Below are 17,354 nucleotides of genomic sequence, written 5' to 3' on the forward strand. Positions count from 1 at the left end.
AGGTAATTGCGACAAAAGATACAAACGTTTGTAATATTCTGGTGGTGACATATTAGTTTGGAATATTCTGATCCACACTGATGGTCCATATGCCAGTAATGAAGGCCAGTATTCGACTGCCACCGCGAAATACTCTTCTCCTAAAATTCCAATCAAACAGGTCAAAATACAAAGAAAGTATGTCAATTTAGACATGGAATGCTAGCAGGAGTGGGAGATTGTGTTTGCTTTAATCTATATAATGCTACCATTTGTGTCCGAGAGCATTTTACCAGAGAGGTGGCCAAAAGCAGCAAATTATAATTGTATGTTTCTTTACTGGATGATTAACCTTTACTTTTCCCTACAATAATTCCACTATGAAAGTGTGTTCCATGCCAGTGGCGGTCCCTGCCTCATTACTCTGTATGTTAGAAAAACGTGCTTAGTCTCAGCTTTGAGGACTGGTCTAGAAATCCCAGAGACAATGCTTCCTGCTTGATGTACTGCTGGCCTTTCACACCCAACCTCCACATCCCTTCCTTTGCCTTTTTTATCCAGGTATCGCACAAAAACCACAAAGCAGTAGCTCCAATAGCATGGAAATCTAAGACTCTAGAGACCACCATCAACACGGGCTTCTGATCTTCTGCCTGCCCCCAGCTGTCCCTTCACCCACTCCCCTTTGTCATGCACCCCCTCCGTTCCTTCCTTGAGACCTGATGGTCTTCAGTCACACATTAAAAGAAAAACAAAAAACAAAAAAAACAAAGGCTTACTTGTCTCAAGTCGATGAAGGCCAACTGCAGCGTGTCCCCTTGGAACCCAGGCACTGGCCCGGATCTGGCAAACCCTGTGGGAAAGAAAAAAGGATGAAAAGCATCGTTAACTAACCATGGACAGGGAGATTGGCAGACGGATGACAGGGAAGACAAGAGAGGCTGGAAGAGAGGAGGACCACACTTCTAAAGGAGTCAGGTCTCCCTCCCGTCAGTGGCTTTGTTCAGCCTTCAAAATTTGTGTCATCAAAACACCATTAATTCCAACATCTTGACAGCAAGGAAACTGTACTAATTCGACCTGAAATGTATTCCCATGGGCCGCACTGGGCTTTGGAGTATTTGTTTTGTGAGCGGACAAACAACTCTGCAAAAGAAGAAAGGTGGGGGTGCTGAAAAGAAGAACATGCAAAATAAGTTTGCACTCTCCCACCCCGACCCTCGTCCTAGACAATAAATTGTTCAGCTGTGAAACCCTTTTCAGTTCCGAAAGCTATTTATATTTTAGGTTGCTGAAGGAATTTTCTAATTTCACGCCTGTCGCCTTGTTGCACAGGCATTTATCAAAAATATTTTCCCTGCCGCACCATTAATTATATGCGGACAGAATATCTGCATCATCTGATACGCTGCGTCACTAGCGAGCGAAGCTCCCATTCCCAGACTAGAAAGCAAGCAAAGCCGAAGGCGTTCTCTGGTGGCGTTCCATTGTTTGACAATGGCCTCATCTTAAAAGATAACTTGCCGGCTTAAATGTAGAAGTAGGGAGGACAGCGCTAGGAGGGGTGATGGATAAAGGGGGATATTTGAAATGAGATAGAAACAGGCATAATCGCAGCGACAGCAACAAATTTACCAAAATGATTTTTTTCCCCATTGCTTTGCTAGTGAATGATTGTCAAACCTGAGGAACGAATGCAAAGGGAGCTATTTAACATTGGTTGACAGGTGTGTGACGAGAACTATCAACATTGTTGTACTCCGGAACCCACTTGCAAAGGGGTGAGATCTTTTATACCGATGTGTGCTGGGACGCCGATCCACAAAACAACGGATAACGGAAACTTTGCATCTAAACTTTCAATAAAGATGGCCAGTGGCTACTGCAATGCCACCTCAGTCTAATAAGAGGCTTCATTACAGCAATCGAAAAATATCCCACTAAGCACACACTGACCTTTTCCATTATGGGTGTCTCTCTAATAAGGACTGAGAGCTGCCTGTGATTATTGTATTTAGATGTCTTTGGCACCTTGCTTTGGTTTTGTTTTATTATTTATCGGAGTTAATAATTAATAGATTTGCAATATCAAAATGGTGTGCTTGTAGTTGCACACTCCCCCATTCAATAAGCATGATGATATCAAAAGACACTGGGCTTCATCATGAGTTTGGCGGTAACCCTTAAATGTGGCGGTAGTGCTATTACCGCCACATTTAAGGGTCCGCCAAATCATGGCTTCGGCTGATTTCCCCCTTCAGCTCATAGCTGGGGGGAAATCCGCTGAAATTTCGCGCTCTTACCGCATGCGGTAAGAGCGCGAAATTTCCCCAATCAGCCCAATGGGGAATGGGGCATTCCCGAATGGGCTCAATGGGGAATGGGGATTTCCCGTTCTGCCAAATCCGTGATCCGGCGATAATTGCCCCAGCGGCTGCATTTCTGACCCGGTCCGGTTACCTGCACAGGGTTTGCTAATGCAATGAAACTGTGAACCATATAAGATCAGTCTATTTGCTGAGCGTCTGTGCATTCTTAGATAGGTCATTGTGAAGGGATGCGCTTGGTTATTTCTGATTCATTAAGAATCACAAGCACATCCTGCCATGTTTGACTTACTCTATTAACCAGGTTAAGGGGAGCGGAGAATAGGACATTTACAAGTTCTTAAGGCGCAGAAACACACCCAGTTAAAAGTTCACATCTCAAACATCTTCCAAACATATATTTACACGGGTTACATATTCACAAACATATAGGCGTTGGGGGGTTTGGGGGTCTAACCCACTATTATTTTAGTTAACCTATTAGGGAAGCTTTGGATTGAAAAGACCGTCTTTACACTAAGATCACAGGTGCCCGCCTGTTCCAAATCCTCGAGAACCCACTGATCGGCTGTCATTACAGTATCCCAGTTTCTAAAGGAGGTTTTAAACAGATTTCTCAAGTTCTAATACTAATATGATTAGAGACAAGGTAAGGTGCTCATGAAAGGCGTTTTAGATTTTCGGTAACAGTTCTTCGAAGCCCACTCATTTGGCTTGGTTTCCTTGCTGCCATGGTGAGGATAGCGGCAACTGAGCTTCAGTAAGAGGGGGCCATCAAGAAAACAAAGGCACGTGCGGGCTCCTTTCCTCGGAGTGTGCATGATTTAACAAAGAAGCCTTACACATACATAAAGAAAGACGGTTTGTTTCCTTCAATTATTCATCATCAGGTGAATCAACATTAATTTCCAATTAAGAATGTACTATATAGATCTCAAAGAGGCCAGAACTAATTAAGCCTTTCTTTCCTTTACAACTGCATTCCAAACATATTCTGGTTCATACAAACTAAAATGACATTAAAATATATTAAAATGTTTATATACAATTAATACAGTAGAAGGGCAGGCCATTAAAAGATGTTCCTGCAGTACACCCTTACCCTTTCAAAATCGACACCCACTTTCCATTCGCTCCAGCCCCATCCTCACCCCAACTACTTCCGTCCTGTCCAAAAGGTTTAATCGTAATCCTCAAAGTGTGCTTCGCGATTTAGGGCACGGCAATCTCTCAGTATATGGTTCAGACTCGAACAGACTTCTCCCTACAGAGCATGCACGGGATTCTTGTTAATCTCTCTTGTTTTACACCAGTGGCATTCACACTTTTCATGCCAAGCCCCGTTTAAGTAAAGTGTTGTTACTGTGCCTCCTCCCCCTCTTGAGTACAAACTTTGCTGCCGAGCTCCCTCCCCCCCAGGACACTTCTGAGTATATTTTCTATTAAGTGCAGTACCCTATTGCGCTTTTGAAAAGCCTTGACACCTCCTCCAATCCACCCCCCACCCCCACACCCTCCAGCCGCTGCATCCCACGGTTTGAAGGCCTCTCTCTAACACCGATCGGCCTCCCATATCACTTTTATTTTAAATCTTTTGCGGAAAGTCCTTCTTATACTCAATGTGAGAGAGCGCTCTGGGCCGCAATGTCTTCCTTTAGGTCCTATTGTGAGTGCGTGCGCACTTGCATAGGGAACTAAACCGCGGGTTCTGTCTGGAGACACTGCTGGAATTGGGCCGGATTTGTAAAAATGATCGCGTGGATTGGGTTACGGGGCTCCCAACTGCCATATGACAGTGCACCCACAGTGATCCGCTGTCCCCAGAGCTCTGAGACACGGTAGCACAGAAGGCCTCCAGCACATGTAACATCGGATGGTTGCAGACAGGGCAGTGAGTGATCTTATGGAGGTGCGCACGGTGGCGTGTGTAAAACTCGAAGGGTGCGTATAGCAACAGTCTCAGTTACAACGACCAAGATCGGTTGCATTTTTCTCCACTGTTTCTTTCCAAGTGATTTCAGGCGGATATGAGTGGAAGCAATTGTAGGCTTCCATCGTGGATGGAGAAAATACAAGTTGCACTTAAACTAGGTTTGCACAATTGCATTCGCAGGTTGCTTTGTCTGCTATTTGTGCTCCCGTTACCGCATCTCTCTAAAAACAGTGTCATTGGCGAGCTGTGTTACACTTTCTACAAACCAAAAGCACTGCCTGGCTACAACATAACAGGAAGGATAGAAGCGAACACATAAACGAATGCAATTTTAGCATTTTACAAAGGTAACTTTTTTTTAACATAAACCTTCTAAAGAGCAAATGCTTAGATGCTCGCCACGCGATAAAAAAAAAAACTCTTAATGAAAAAAATAAGTATTCCGCACGAGCTGCTTTCCGAGTTTTAAACTTTTGAACCGGGTTCCGGTAGGTATTGTCGCCCAATCCGTTTAGAAGGTATAAACGGTGCCAGCCCGATTTCAGCTGCTGCCCACAGGCCAAGTAGACGAGGCTGTCATGCCTTCAATGGGAGCGAAAGCCCTTCAAAGGGAAGCGGAGAGTTGAATGCGGCTGCCGCAGCCGCGGGAGCGTTCGAGCGCGGCTTGTGCGGAGTCCAGGAAAGTAATGTTGCAGCAGGCCTCCGGGCCACGGCCACCCATGGCAGGTTAAAGGGGGACAGCGAACTCTTTTCCAAGACATTTCACGGATAAGAGCCGCGAGCAGCAGTAAGGGCTAAACCCTTTACATTATACAAAGCCAAGAAAGCGAACTGAGCGAGAACGCAACTCCAGAAATAGGGGATAGAGGAGCACCGCCATACAGTACACGTTTCAAATCACGCAGGCAGCATTTCCAAAGGCCGCGAGGGCTGGACTGGAGGGATCATGACATGGCCCCATATTCCAACAACAGGGTTCCGTTCAAAAGACAAAGCAGCATTCCAACACCTGGACCTACATCCAATGAGTTCAGAAAAGGAACCGAAACTGGTCTGCACATACTTTCAATTGGATCTTTACATTTAAATAAGCCTGGAAGTGTTTTAGTGTGGGGGAGCCATGCAGGGTGTGACAGGTGATATTAGTGACAGTAATGACAGTACCATAATGATGAGGCCGAACAAGAGGTAGGGTGGAAAAACTTTAGCCACAAGCTGTATTATATCATGAGCTAGAGTGGAAAGAAACCCAACCAACAACAAATAATATAACACATATTTTGGGGGTCAAGGGATCAGGTGAGCGGGGGCCCTACTTCCACGTAGGGCCAACTCGAGGCTGATCCCTGCCGCCCTTCATACAAAAAGCTTGTGACGTTTGGTTGACCCAGCGTGTGAGCTGTGTCTGATCTATTTGGTGGACCCAGCGTGTGAGTTGTGTCTGGTCTATTTGGTGGATGCAGAGTGTGGGCTGTGTCTGGTCTATTTGGTTCACCCAGCGTGTGGGCTGTGGCTGGTCTATTTGGTGGACCCAGCGTGTGAGCTGTGGCTGGTGTATCTTCTTTGACTTTGCAGTTGACCTTCCCCTCCTTTCTTCTTGTTTTTTCCATGCAAACTGGAGAGGTCTATGCCTTTCATCCACTGTTGTGCGCCTTACCACGCTTTTAGGCATGTGTAGACCTTCTTATTGCTCCATGACCCACTTGTGATGTTGCCCCCTGAGGGGCGTAATTAATTATTATCCTCAGAGGTGGATTCTGGAGCTTGGCTTGCCTTACACTTGTTTTCCATTTTTGGGTGTTTTTGGGTGTTGTCTTCTCCTTGTACCCTATGTGGGGAGGCATTCTGCCTTTCTCCCACTGGCAAGTGCCCTTCCTTTGCTTTTTGAGCATATGTCGGCATTCTATTTGCTCCATGATCCACTTGGGATATGGCCCCTTGTGAGGCGCTCTTAGTTTTTTAACCTCAGAGGTGGATTCTTGAGCTTTGGCTTGGCATTCCTTTTGCTTCTATGATCCACTTGGGATTTGGCTCCTTGCGAGCGTTATTAATTATTTCCTCCGAGGTGGATTCTTGAGCTTCTGCTTTCATAAGGCTTAAGTCGATTTTTTGGGGCATTCCTATTTTTGGTCTATGATCCACTTGGGTTTTGGCCCCTTGTGAGGCGTTATTAATTTTGTGTTCTCAGTGGTGGATTCACAAGCTTCTGATTTCATCAACTGAATTCCGGTTTTTGGGATTGGCCTTCTCATGCACCATGGAGAGGCATTTTGTCTTCTCCTGCTGTTGTGCGCCGTTTCCTTATTTTGAGGCATATATCGGCGTCCCCTTTGTTCTATGATCCACTTGGCATGTGGCCCCTTGTGAGGTGTTGGTAATGTTTTCCCCGGTGCTGGATTCATGGGCTTCTGCTTTCGTGAAACATACCTTCAGGTTTTGCGACCAGTCTTAGGACTTTGGTAATTTACTTGATTTTCCGCTTTATAAGGCGTTAGCCTTATTGGTATTGTATGCTTTTCCTCCTTATTGGTGGATAACTGGGCTTCCGCTTTCATCAAAACTTCCTTCAAGTGTGGCAACCTGCTACTGTGTTTTGGTTGTTCATTGAAATCCATTGCAGCATTTCCTAGGCTTCAGCTTTCCTCAACTTTACCTACAGTTTGGTCACCCGCCCCTGTGGGTTGGTTTTTACTTAATTCCTGTGAGGCTTTAACTGGACTTCCGCTTACATCAAACCTAACATTTTGCAACCCGCCCTTTGGTTGGTTATTTGCATAACTCCATTGAGGCATTTTACTGGGCTTCAGCTTTCCTCCAACTTTACTTCAAGTTTGGCAACCTGCCCAAGTGCTTTGGTTATTAGATTGATTCCCTTGATGCATCTGATGACTTCTTTCTTTTGCGTGTTGCTGTGAACCTATATCTCTTAACTTGGTCCCCGTCTCATTTTAATAGTTTTCAGCTTTGCAAAAGTGTTTGCCTTTTATGGTTATTTCGTGCCTTCACCTCCTTGTAGTTGGATTGCTGAGCTTCGGCTTTCCTGAAACTCACCTCCAGTTAGGCAACCTGCTCCTGTGGTTTTGGTTATTTAATTATATCCCGCGAGGCGTATGATACTTACTTTGAAGTTGCCAAAGCGGCGTTAGTGCTAGTCGATACTTACCACATACATTAAAACCAGTAAGGCCTGTGATAACTTATTTCTTTCAGCATTCTTGTGCACTGATACCTTTTAATTGTTGCCAGCTCTAAACCGTTAATTTTAAGTTTGTTAGTGGTGCCTGTCCTGTTAATCCATAATTTGGTACTGTGTCTCGAGGGGTGGAAGCGAGGTTTTTAAATTAAAGCCCATCTCTTCGTTGCAGCAGTGATGTCACTACTCCTGCACGTGCTGCTGGCAGGGGGAATGAAGACTGGGGGTGCCTACCCACCTCCAGATATAGGCCAGAATTAATATATAGGCCGACTTTTGCAACCACTCCTTTGCCTCAGGATATTTCCCCCTCCCCTCTGAAGCACTCCTTAGTACTTCCTCTTCTCATGAAACCCACAGCTGATTCTTCCTGTCCAGCTAACTATCGCCCAATTTCCATTAATCCCTTTCTGGGCAAACTCCTAGAAAAGCTGGCCATCTCACAGCTTAACCTTCACTCCGACTATGTTGGCTGTCTCCATGATCATCAGTCTGGCTTCAGAGCTGCCAGAAGCACGGAAACTGCTCTGCTGAACATCCATTCCGTCTGTCCTCATCCTACTCAATCTCTCTTCTGCCTTCGACACGGTCAACCACACCATCCTGCTCAACCGTCTCGGTGATAACCTGGGTATCAATGATCAGGCCCTGGCCTGGCTGACCTCTTTTCTCTCGTATCGTCCCTCCCAGGTCCAACTTTGGTCCTTCTTATCATCTATCTTCCTCTCTACCTCTGGTGCTCCCTAGGGATCTAACCTCTCGCCCTGGCTTTTCAACCAATACCTAGTAAATCTGGCCAACTGCCTTGCCATCTTCTGCTCAAATTTCCAGTGCTATGCTGATGACAACTCATTTTCAGGCTGCCTTCGGCCACCTCCTCTCTCTCTCTCATCTCGGATTGCCTAACTGCAATTAAAGATTGGTGTGCCGCCAATGATCTTTGTCTTAATGCCAGAAAGACAAAGATCCTCCTCGTCGGTACACATTCACCGTCCTATTCCCTCATTCTCTGGCCGTCCTCCTTTGGCCCTCCTCCTACCCCCACCTGCGAGGCTGAGAACCTTGGGGTCATCTTTGACTCCAAACTTTCCTTCTCCACCCACATCTCTGAGATTTCTAAAAAGTCAAACTTCCTACAACACCTCCTCAGACATACTCTGCCCTTCCTCTCCTTCCCACAGAAGCACACTGTCTCCCAAGCTCTGGTTCTCTCTAGGTTGGACTATTTCAACAGCCTCTTTCTAAATCTAGTTGCCTCTACTCTCCGCCCTCAGCAACTAATCCAGAACAGGACTGCGAGACTTGTCCTTGGCCTCAAGCCCTGGGATCATATCTCTCTAGCTCTGAAATCACTCCATTGGCTCCCAGTGGATGCAAGGATTAAATTCAAAACCATCTGCATTGTCCACAAGGCTTTCTGGGGCCTGGGTCCAAAATGCCTTCAGCTATCCCTCCGCATATACCTCCCCTCGCGAGCCCTTCGCTCCTCTAACTCCCTCAGGGTCAGCTGTTTTTCGAAGAAACGAGCTGGCGGTAGATCACTGTCTGCGGCCTCTCTCTGGAACAGCCTCCCTGCCACTCTAAAACTTGAGGCAAACCATCTCCGTTTCCGGAAGCACCTCAAGACCATCCTCTTTGCTTCTGCCTTCGCTCCCACTGTCCCCTGCCGATATGTTCTCTCCTGGTACTGTGCACCTGGCCACCCTCTGTCCTCCGGGCCCAGGTACCTGCTCACCCTTGCACCCTCCCGCACTGCCCCTGGGCCACCTCTTGCAATGGGGTCTTTATCTCTAACCATACATTCCCCCTTTTGTTCTTCCTGCACTTATCAGACTTAAACCTAGCACTTGCCACTTGCTGGCTGCACTACCACTGTTGCCTCTAATATATTTATTTTATTATTATTTATTCTGTTTCTCCTTTGCTCCGCACTTTCCACTTCTCCCCCTTCCATGCACTTATCCCCTCCCTCTCTCCCATGCACTTGCACATTCTCAATGTCACTGGACCTAGTAAGATCGTTGTTTTTACTTATTTATTTTTTTGGTTCTCCCCTGTTCCCTTGCCTTGTCACGCTATGAAACACCTGTGTATGAGTGCGATATAAATAAAATATCTATTCAATTTAACCAACCGCACGGTGGGTGTGGCATTTTTGAAATGTTTAATTAAATGGAATGATGGTAGACCAACCTCAGGAAAATGTGTGGGGCTAATCTATACACATGTTCCTATGCCCACAGCACGACAAACGCATAGTACCACCAGGGGGCGCAGGCGAAATGGTAGCCCAAATGTTCCCCGCTCCGGGAGCCAGCTGACACCGGCCGTGTTACACAGATTGCCCAGCCCGCATTAAATCCTAAGCTATTGTAACGGTGGAGGAACCGATCAATAAGCTCCAGCCCCGTTTGCAGTGAAAATCGGAGGCGAATTCACCTAGAAACAGGCAGCAGAGAAAGAGCCACCCCGTCGCTCGCAGCTCGACTGGCGAAGTAGACGAAGTGAAGCAACAAAAACCACGTGTAAGCTGCAGGACCACGACGATGAGGGACAGTCATGCGCAGCTTGCAGCGAAGAAGGTAAAACATCCCTGTGCCAGAACACCTGAGCAGGAGTATACGCCCTGCTACGATCATCAAACAGCGGATCCTGCCGGCATCGGAGATTCCGAAGAAAGCGGATGTCACATGAGAAAGCCTGGGTTGAAGGCAGCAGTACAGCAGTAAGGAGAGGGGTGAGGGGAATGAGGTTGCCCCCTCCCCCCCAACGGCCCCACTCCTAACCCAGCACTGAACCAAGCCAGCTGAAGAGGCTATAAAAAAACCATACGGGAGGCCCAGACATGGAGCCAGAGCTCGAGTTAAAGTGCAGACCTCCAATTTTTATAACTACCACACTGCACTGGGCACGAGCACACCCAAAGGGGGAGAGAGGATTAAGGTGCAATCCTACGCAATCGGATTTGTACAGTAGAAGTGGTTAGCTGGATCACAACCCCAGAGACAGTCCAAAGAAGCAGTCAAAGAAGGCGGCCGCGGCCACAGCCCCCCCCCCCTTCCAACCCGCCCTAGGCAAATATCAGCACAAAGGCCCCAGTGGACAGTGTGGACTGAGGGAAAACAAACGCTGGGAGAAGTAAAATAGAACGCAGGCAGAGGAGGGGAGGAGGAGAAATGGGCCACAGAGAGATCAGAGCTCATCCAGGGGAACTACACAAGTGGGAAGCACCACGGTTGGAGGTGGAAGCCCCTCCCCAGTGAAGCAGCAAGCTTAGAGCTCATATAGGGCACTGCTACAAAAAACAAAAAAACAAGCACTTAGAGGTGCATCCCAGGCAAGGTGAGCCCCAACCCAGGCTTCGCAGGGAAACGAGGCGAGGAGGAGAGTGAGTTAAGGACCGAACCCCCCCCTCCCCCTGGTCTCAGCACGAACGAATGCCCCCACCCCGTCCCCTTGGTCGCCAGTGTGAGTGCATGCCCCCTCCCCTAGGTCACAGCGTGAGTGAATGCCCCTCCACCCCAACCCCCTGGTCTCAGCGTGAGTGAATGACCCCCACCCCCTCCTCCTGGTCTCAGCACGAATGAATGCCCCCACCCCTCCCCTTGGTCGCCAGTGTGAGTGTATGCCCCCCACCCCCTCCCCTTGGTCGCCAGTGTGAGCGAATGCCCCCAGCCCCTCCCCTGGTCTCAGCACAAATTAATTTCCCCCACCCCCTCCCTCTGGTCACAGCATGAATGAATGCCCCCTCTCCCCCTGCCCCTGGTCACAGCGTGAGTGAATGCCCCCCTCCCCCCGGTCACAGCATGAGTGAAAGCCCCCCCACCCCCTCCCCTTGGTCACCAGTGTGAGTCTATGCCCCCCCCCTTGGACGCCAGTGTGAGTGAATGCCCCCCACCCCCTCCGCTACCCCCGTACATCTCAAACTCCGCCTGCTGCCCCCTGCATGTCTTACCCCCTCACCCCACCCATCCTCTCCTCTCTTCATGTCCCCAGTCTCCACCCCCCCGCCTGCCCATGTTTGTTCCCACCCCCTTCATCTACCCCCTAGTCCTTCCTTCCTCCCTTCTCCTCCCACCCCAGTAAGTGTATGTAGTTGCCCGCCATTCCATGAGATTTGCTCTAGGCTAGTGCCCTTTGATTTAAACCTATGTAATAGAATGCATTTGCCACCGTCCAATAAGGGTCTGGCCCCATGCTATTCTATGTATGAAACCAACCACACACCTATTTGTAGCTTCTCTCCTATGTATCTGTGCCGGTCACCACGCACTTGTCCATTGAACATGACCACGCACTCATGAGATTCTGCCACCATTCAACCCTTTGGTAGCACTAATGTATGCATACTATTCTTGACCCCGCAACTGTGTGTAGCTGCCACCATGCAACATGTGGCTGGCACGATATACTTGCCCACCAATCTATGCAATCACTGTTATGCTCTTACTGTAATTGTCTGAAGCTATCATCTATATATGTATGCCTTCTAACTGCACTTATGTAATTAAGCAAGCATTCTTAACAGCTCCACAATGCTCACATGATCACGCATTCAAGAGATGCTGCCGCCATTCAACCCTTAGGTAGCACTAATGTATGCATACTATTCTTTACCCCGCAACTGTTTGTAGCTGCCGACATGCAATATGTGGCTGGCACCATGCTCTTGCCCACTGAAGCTGACCTTGCAACTTTATGTAGCTGCCGCCGTGTAAGATGTGGCTGGCACCATACACTTGCCCACCAATCTATGCAATCACTGTTATGCTCTTACTGTAATTGTCTGAAGCTATCATCTATGTATGTATGCCTTCTAACTGCACTTATGTAACTAAGCAAGCATTCTTAACAGAGCCACGATGCTCGAGGGCAGTGGGCGCTTTACAAATTCAAATAAATAAATAGAATTGTGTACTCTGGGTGGCCACATCCTACAAGCACAGCCTGCCCTGTCATATTTCATTACAATGTGGCAGCCGGGAATACACTATTTTCTCTCCAGGCACTATACCAATTGGAGGGTACTTCAAAAAAACCCACATTGGGCCTGGCTGCAGAGGTTAACAAAGGGGACCGAAAAAACCCAACAACCTTTCATATGTAACTGTTTCAACCTGAAGCCAGCTCCCGCCTTCAGTATCAATGACAGTGAGCTGTCATGTCTGGGACTGCAGGTTTACAGTAGGCCACCCCAGTAGGGTGACCCATTCATAAGGTACGAGAATATGGTTTGCAGGAGCCAGAGAGTCTGGTCTCACTGCAGCTTCAAGGGAGACCTGCCGTTTTAATCAGATACCACAGACATCCATTGACCAGAGATATTATTTTATCAACAACAGAGAGGAAGATGGTTGTGCCTTAGTATCACATGTTTTCACCCCTTTACCTTTCCTGTTGCAAAGCACTCCGGTTATTACCTCATGCATACAGGAGATTGTTGGTAGGAACCCCAGGATTGGTTCATTAAGGTAGGCTTAGCCTACACCAATCACTGTGGCCCACTTGGCTTTAAAAGAGGGCTGAGCCTCTCTTTGGCAGAGTATTGGAAAACTTCACAAGAAGCAGCAAGAAGAACATCCTTGGACCCTGGCTGAAGGTACAGTCTACCTTACATCTTCAGCAAGTGAAGGACGGCCAGTATATCCAATGAGGGAAGCAAGATCCCTCCCCTAAACATCTCCCAATGAACATAAGGCGATGCAGAATTCAGAGTAGCCTCCCGCAGCTCCAGAACCAGTACCCAGCCAGCAAACAGCGTGCCCTGCTAGGCTCTGCAGCAGCTTTCTAGGTGGGAAGTGCCATAAGGTCTCTGACCCAACAACCAAGGACAAGGCAGCTGCCTGCAATACACCCCACAAGCGTGGGCTGTCTGTCTTAAAAAGCAACAAGCCCATTGAATCAGCTGGGAGAAGTTGCTCGATGAGAAATTACCGACTTCTGAATTAAAGGAATTTATTTTGAGCCAGTCTAGTTCCGCAAGCTGCAACCGACTGCAACACTGACCGTTGTCAAGCAGCAGTCAGTTAAAAACATCCGAGATGCCCCAACCAGTGCTTCAGATCCACTGAATGGCACTGAGACATCAATTCCCAACCATGAGCCGCCATGTAGGCCAGCCTTCAGCCGTTTGTCCACTCTGCTTGCTGAAGAGTCTTGCCGCCTGATACCTGCAGCTTCCTATGTGGGAAGTGCCAGAGAGTCTCTGAACCAAACCAAGGCCTGCAACGCTCTCCTCAGCTTTGGGCCGCCGCCTTCAAGGACAACAAGCACACTGAAGAAGCTAGGAGGAGTGCATCGACAAGCATCCACCCACGTCCACCTTAAAGGACATTTTCGAGCCAGTCGAGCCCCTCAAGCTGCAACCGACAGCACCGTTCACTGTTGTCACGCCACAGTACAGTACACCAATGTCATCCAAGACGCCTCGACCAGGGCTTCAGTCCCACCAACCTGCACTCAGACTATAATTCCTGAGCCGCCATGTAGGTCAGCCTGCAGCCGTCCGTCCATCCTCGTTCGCCAAACTGCCTTCCGCCTGATGCCCGCAGCTGTCTCCCATCTTGAACTCAGCCGCAGGAGCTGGAAAGTGCCCTGAAACCAACTCTACACTGTCGAGCGCCAAGAACTTCTACAAGCACACGGTACCTTGTGGTTCTGTCCCCCTGGTCCTTTGTGCTGAAACCAAGTATCCTTGAACTATTGCGATTACATACTTTACCGACTACCCTCCTGTCAATATCCAGAGTGCATCCCTTTTCCTTCTTGAAACTGTCTGTCCTCTACATTCCTTCACAGGGTGGGTTGTATTTTGTAGTGTGCTAGAACTGTCTGTTGAATAATAATAAAGTAGAAATGTTAATACAACCTTGACTAGACAGTCCCTTTTATCATTGGGTAATAATTGAATTTTCGTTGTGGTGCAACTAACCAATGATCTTGCAGAGATAAGTATGCCGTTCTGTCCATGTTACCAAGATTGGACAAGGAGGTTTATAATTTGATTTTGTTTCTAATCTGTTCGGATCCCTTCTGGTGTACTAGAAGTGTGGGGCTGATTGATGGTTTAGAAACCGATATTCACCCCTGGCACACTGGTGCCCTGGAAGTTGATCCGCCACAGGGGCAACGTAAATGTTGAAAAGTGCTGGCTGGAGGATAGAGCCCTCTGGGACGCCGCAAGTCAAGAGTGATGTAAGGGAGAGAAAAGTGCCCAGTTGCACTTGGGACGGCTGATTCGAGATGAAAGAGATCAAAGGCAGAGGACAGATCAAGGACGATAAAGGCGGAAGAAGAGTGGAGTCGAGGTTTGAGAACAGCTCATCAGAGGTGTTCAGGAGAGCAGTTTCCGTGCCTTTGGCTGCTTCGAGGCCCCCTGGTGGTCGTGTAGGCAGCCAACAAATTCAGTGTGGTGGATTAGTTGAGAGATGATCAATTTCTCCAGGAGTTTGCCCAGGAAGGTGGTAGTGGAGATAGGGCAGTAGTTATCCAGACAGGTATGGTGTGCAGACAGGATCTTTAGAAGGGGGTGCACAAGGGAGTGCTTGAGTGGTGAAGGAAAGGAGCCAGTGGTAAAAGAGTGATTACAGAACTCGGTCAAGGAGGGAGCAAGAGAGGCAATGTTGTCCTTGATAGTTCTAGAGGAGCAAGGGGGAAGGATAGCACCTGTTTGGAGGATATTTTCATAGAGCAAACTGTCTTGATAACCTCATCAGATGTTATTGGTGAGAAGGAGGAGAGTAGGGAGGGGAGAGAATGGAGATCAAGGGACGCCCACATGCAAGCAGGGGATGGAGAAGCGTAGATGAGAGAGAGGACAGGATGTCCAGAGTTGTGGTTGTGAAATGGGAGGCCGTGCAGAGGGTCAGAGAACGAAGAGGAGAAGTGGAGACTGCAGTAGGATTGGCAAGTTCCTTGCAGATTTTGAAAAGTTCAGCTGTGTTGTATGTGGCCCCAGAGAGACGGGATGGGATATGGGCCCTTTTCTTGGAGCGGATGGAGAGTCTGTATTGCCTCTGGAGTAGGCAACAGGCCAGTTTGTTAGAGGATGTGATATAAGGCAGCCAATACTGCTCCGCAGCTTTGCACTTCGGTTTCTGCAAGGCTAAGTTGGAATCATACCAACTATTAAACTTGGAAGCAGGCTTCATGTGGATCCTCATGGCAGGGGCAAGGATGTCAAGGGTGTTGGAGATGGAGAGGTGAAGGTTAGTATGTGCTGAGTCAGTGTTGTAGGGAAGGCATGGTACCACAAGTATCGACAATGACACAATGGAAACAATCTGTAAAACCTTTATTGAAAATGTCGGGATTAGAGAAACTCCTACTCTGATGTATAACTAAGATGGGAGTAGTCTCAACCATCAAACGATAAACAAAACAGTCCTAGTCAGTGTTACGTTCAAAACCATAACAATTAAACTAGTAAACATATTACCTGCCCTTACTCTAATATCATACAAGTGAAATAGGGAAATATAGTGCAAACGGAAAATCAGTGTTAAAAAGAAAAAGGAAGTCAGAATGGCTATGATATTGCATAGGGATTCCCTTCTACACGTTAAAAGCATGGGGAGAATTCAGAGAAGATTGACTTTGGACTGCTCTCATGTTCCACTCCGTTCCAAATACTTTTTTTTTTTTTTTTTTACTTTTTATTAATCAATTAATTCAACAAACAATACAAACCAAACAGGCAATGCATATATATCATCAGTTTCATCATACATTTTCATTACTAACCCCGGCTTCCCTTATCCCACCCCCCCTTTACGAGTCAATAACTTTGCACATTCTGTTTCTGCATCCTGTGGTACAGTCTCCCCTACTACAGGTTCTGCCGGGTCTAATATTGACCCAAACAGTTCAGCTATCAGTGATTTCCAGGCCATCAGGGACTCGGTCTCCTCCTCCGCCCTTGCATTGCTCGTTTCTTGCCATACCATGGTTTCTGCCTCCGCCCATTTCTGCAAGTCTCTCCACCACACCTTCCTTCTTGGTTTATGGCAAGTCTTCCAACCCATGGCAATTCTTCTTTTAGCAAGCACATAAGCCAGATCTTTCAATTTGCCCACATGCTTAAGCTTTTGTGATCTTGGGAACACCCCCAGCAGACAAGCCCACACTGTGTCCACTACCAGCTGGACCCCCTTTTTTTCAAGTTTTTCTTTTACTTTTACTTCGCTCCAGAAGCGTTCAATAACCGGGCATGACCAGAACATATGCACCATGCCCACATTTTGCTCATCGCACTTAGGGCATGCCTGCCGCCCCGCATTCACAAACCTCGATATCCTGCGGGGCGTCATATACACCCTGTGTGTAATATACAGTTGTATCTGTTTCAGTCTTGCATTAATAGATACTTTCTTATGATATACCTGCGCCCTTTCCAATATCCCGTCCTCCATCGGGGCTCCAACTTCCTTTTCCCACTCTGATCCCAACTGCGTGACCTTCCCCGCTTTGGACATCAACATCTCATATATTCTGGATATCTCATGGCCCCCTTCCGCTATATCGTATATCATGTCTATGATAGCATCTGGCTCCTTCTCCAGCACAGTTTCGGGCCATATTTACTTGATTCTGCGCACCAATCTATAGTATGTAATATACTGTCCCTCGTGCAACCCAGTTTCTTCCCGCAGCCCCTCAAAAGTGATACTAGAGCCCTCCCGTCAAATGTCACCCATTGTTGCGCCTCCAACAGGTTCCCAGTGGTTTCTAATTATTCTCCTTAGCTGTATATCTGTTCCAGTTAATGCAACCAATGGTACCTGCCGTGAGCAGGGGGGTGGGCTCTCCATCATCTGGCACGCCCTAACTCTGTTCCAAATACTTGATTCAACAGTTCACCCAATCTTCTCAGGCTGTCTTCAGCCTTTGCTTTAACAAAACAATCTCTCTTTTTGGGCTTCTT

The 17,354-nt window shown here is 47.7% G+C and overlaps 1 protein-coding gene across 1 annotated transcript in view; it reads right to left on the bottom strand.

Annotated features, from left to right (window-relative positions):
- EXOC6B (exocyst complex component 6B) overlaps window positions 1-17,354 on the bottom strand; it is a 2,452,465-nt gene that overhangs the window by 546,096 nt on the left and 1,889,015 nt on the right. The window contains exon 20 of the mRNA XM_069632299.1: window positions 759-832. Coding sequence (XP_069488400.1) covers window positions 759-832 — 74 coding nt within the window. The remainder of the gene's footprint in view (window positions 1-758; window positions 833-17,354) is intronic.

The sequence above is a fragment of the Ambystoma mexicanum genome, chromosome 6q (genome assembly GCF_040938575.1).
Source record: "Ambystoma mexicanum isolate Mex_15411 chromosome 6q, UKY_AmexF1_1, whole genome shotgun sequence".
Taxonomy (NCBI): domain Eukaryota; kingdom Metazoa; phylum Chordata; class Amphibia; order Caudata; family Ambystomatidae; genus Ambystoma; species Ambystoma mexicanum.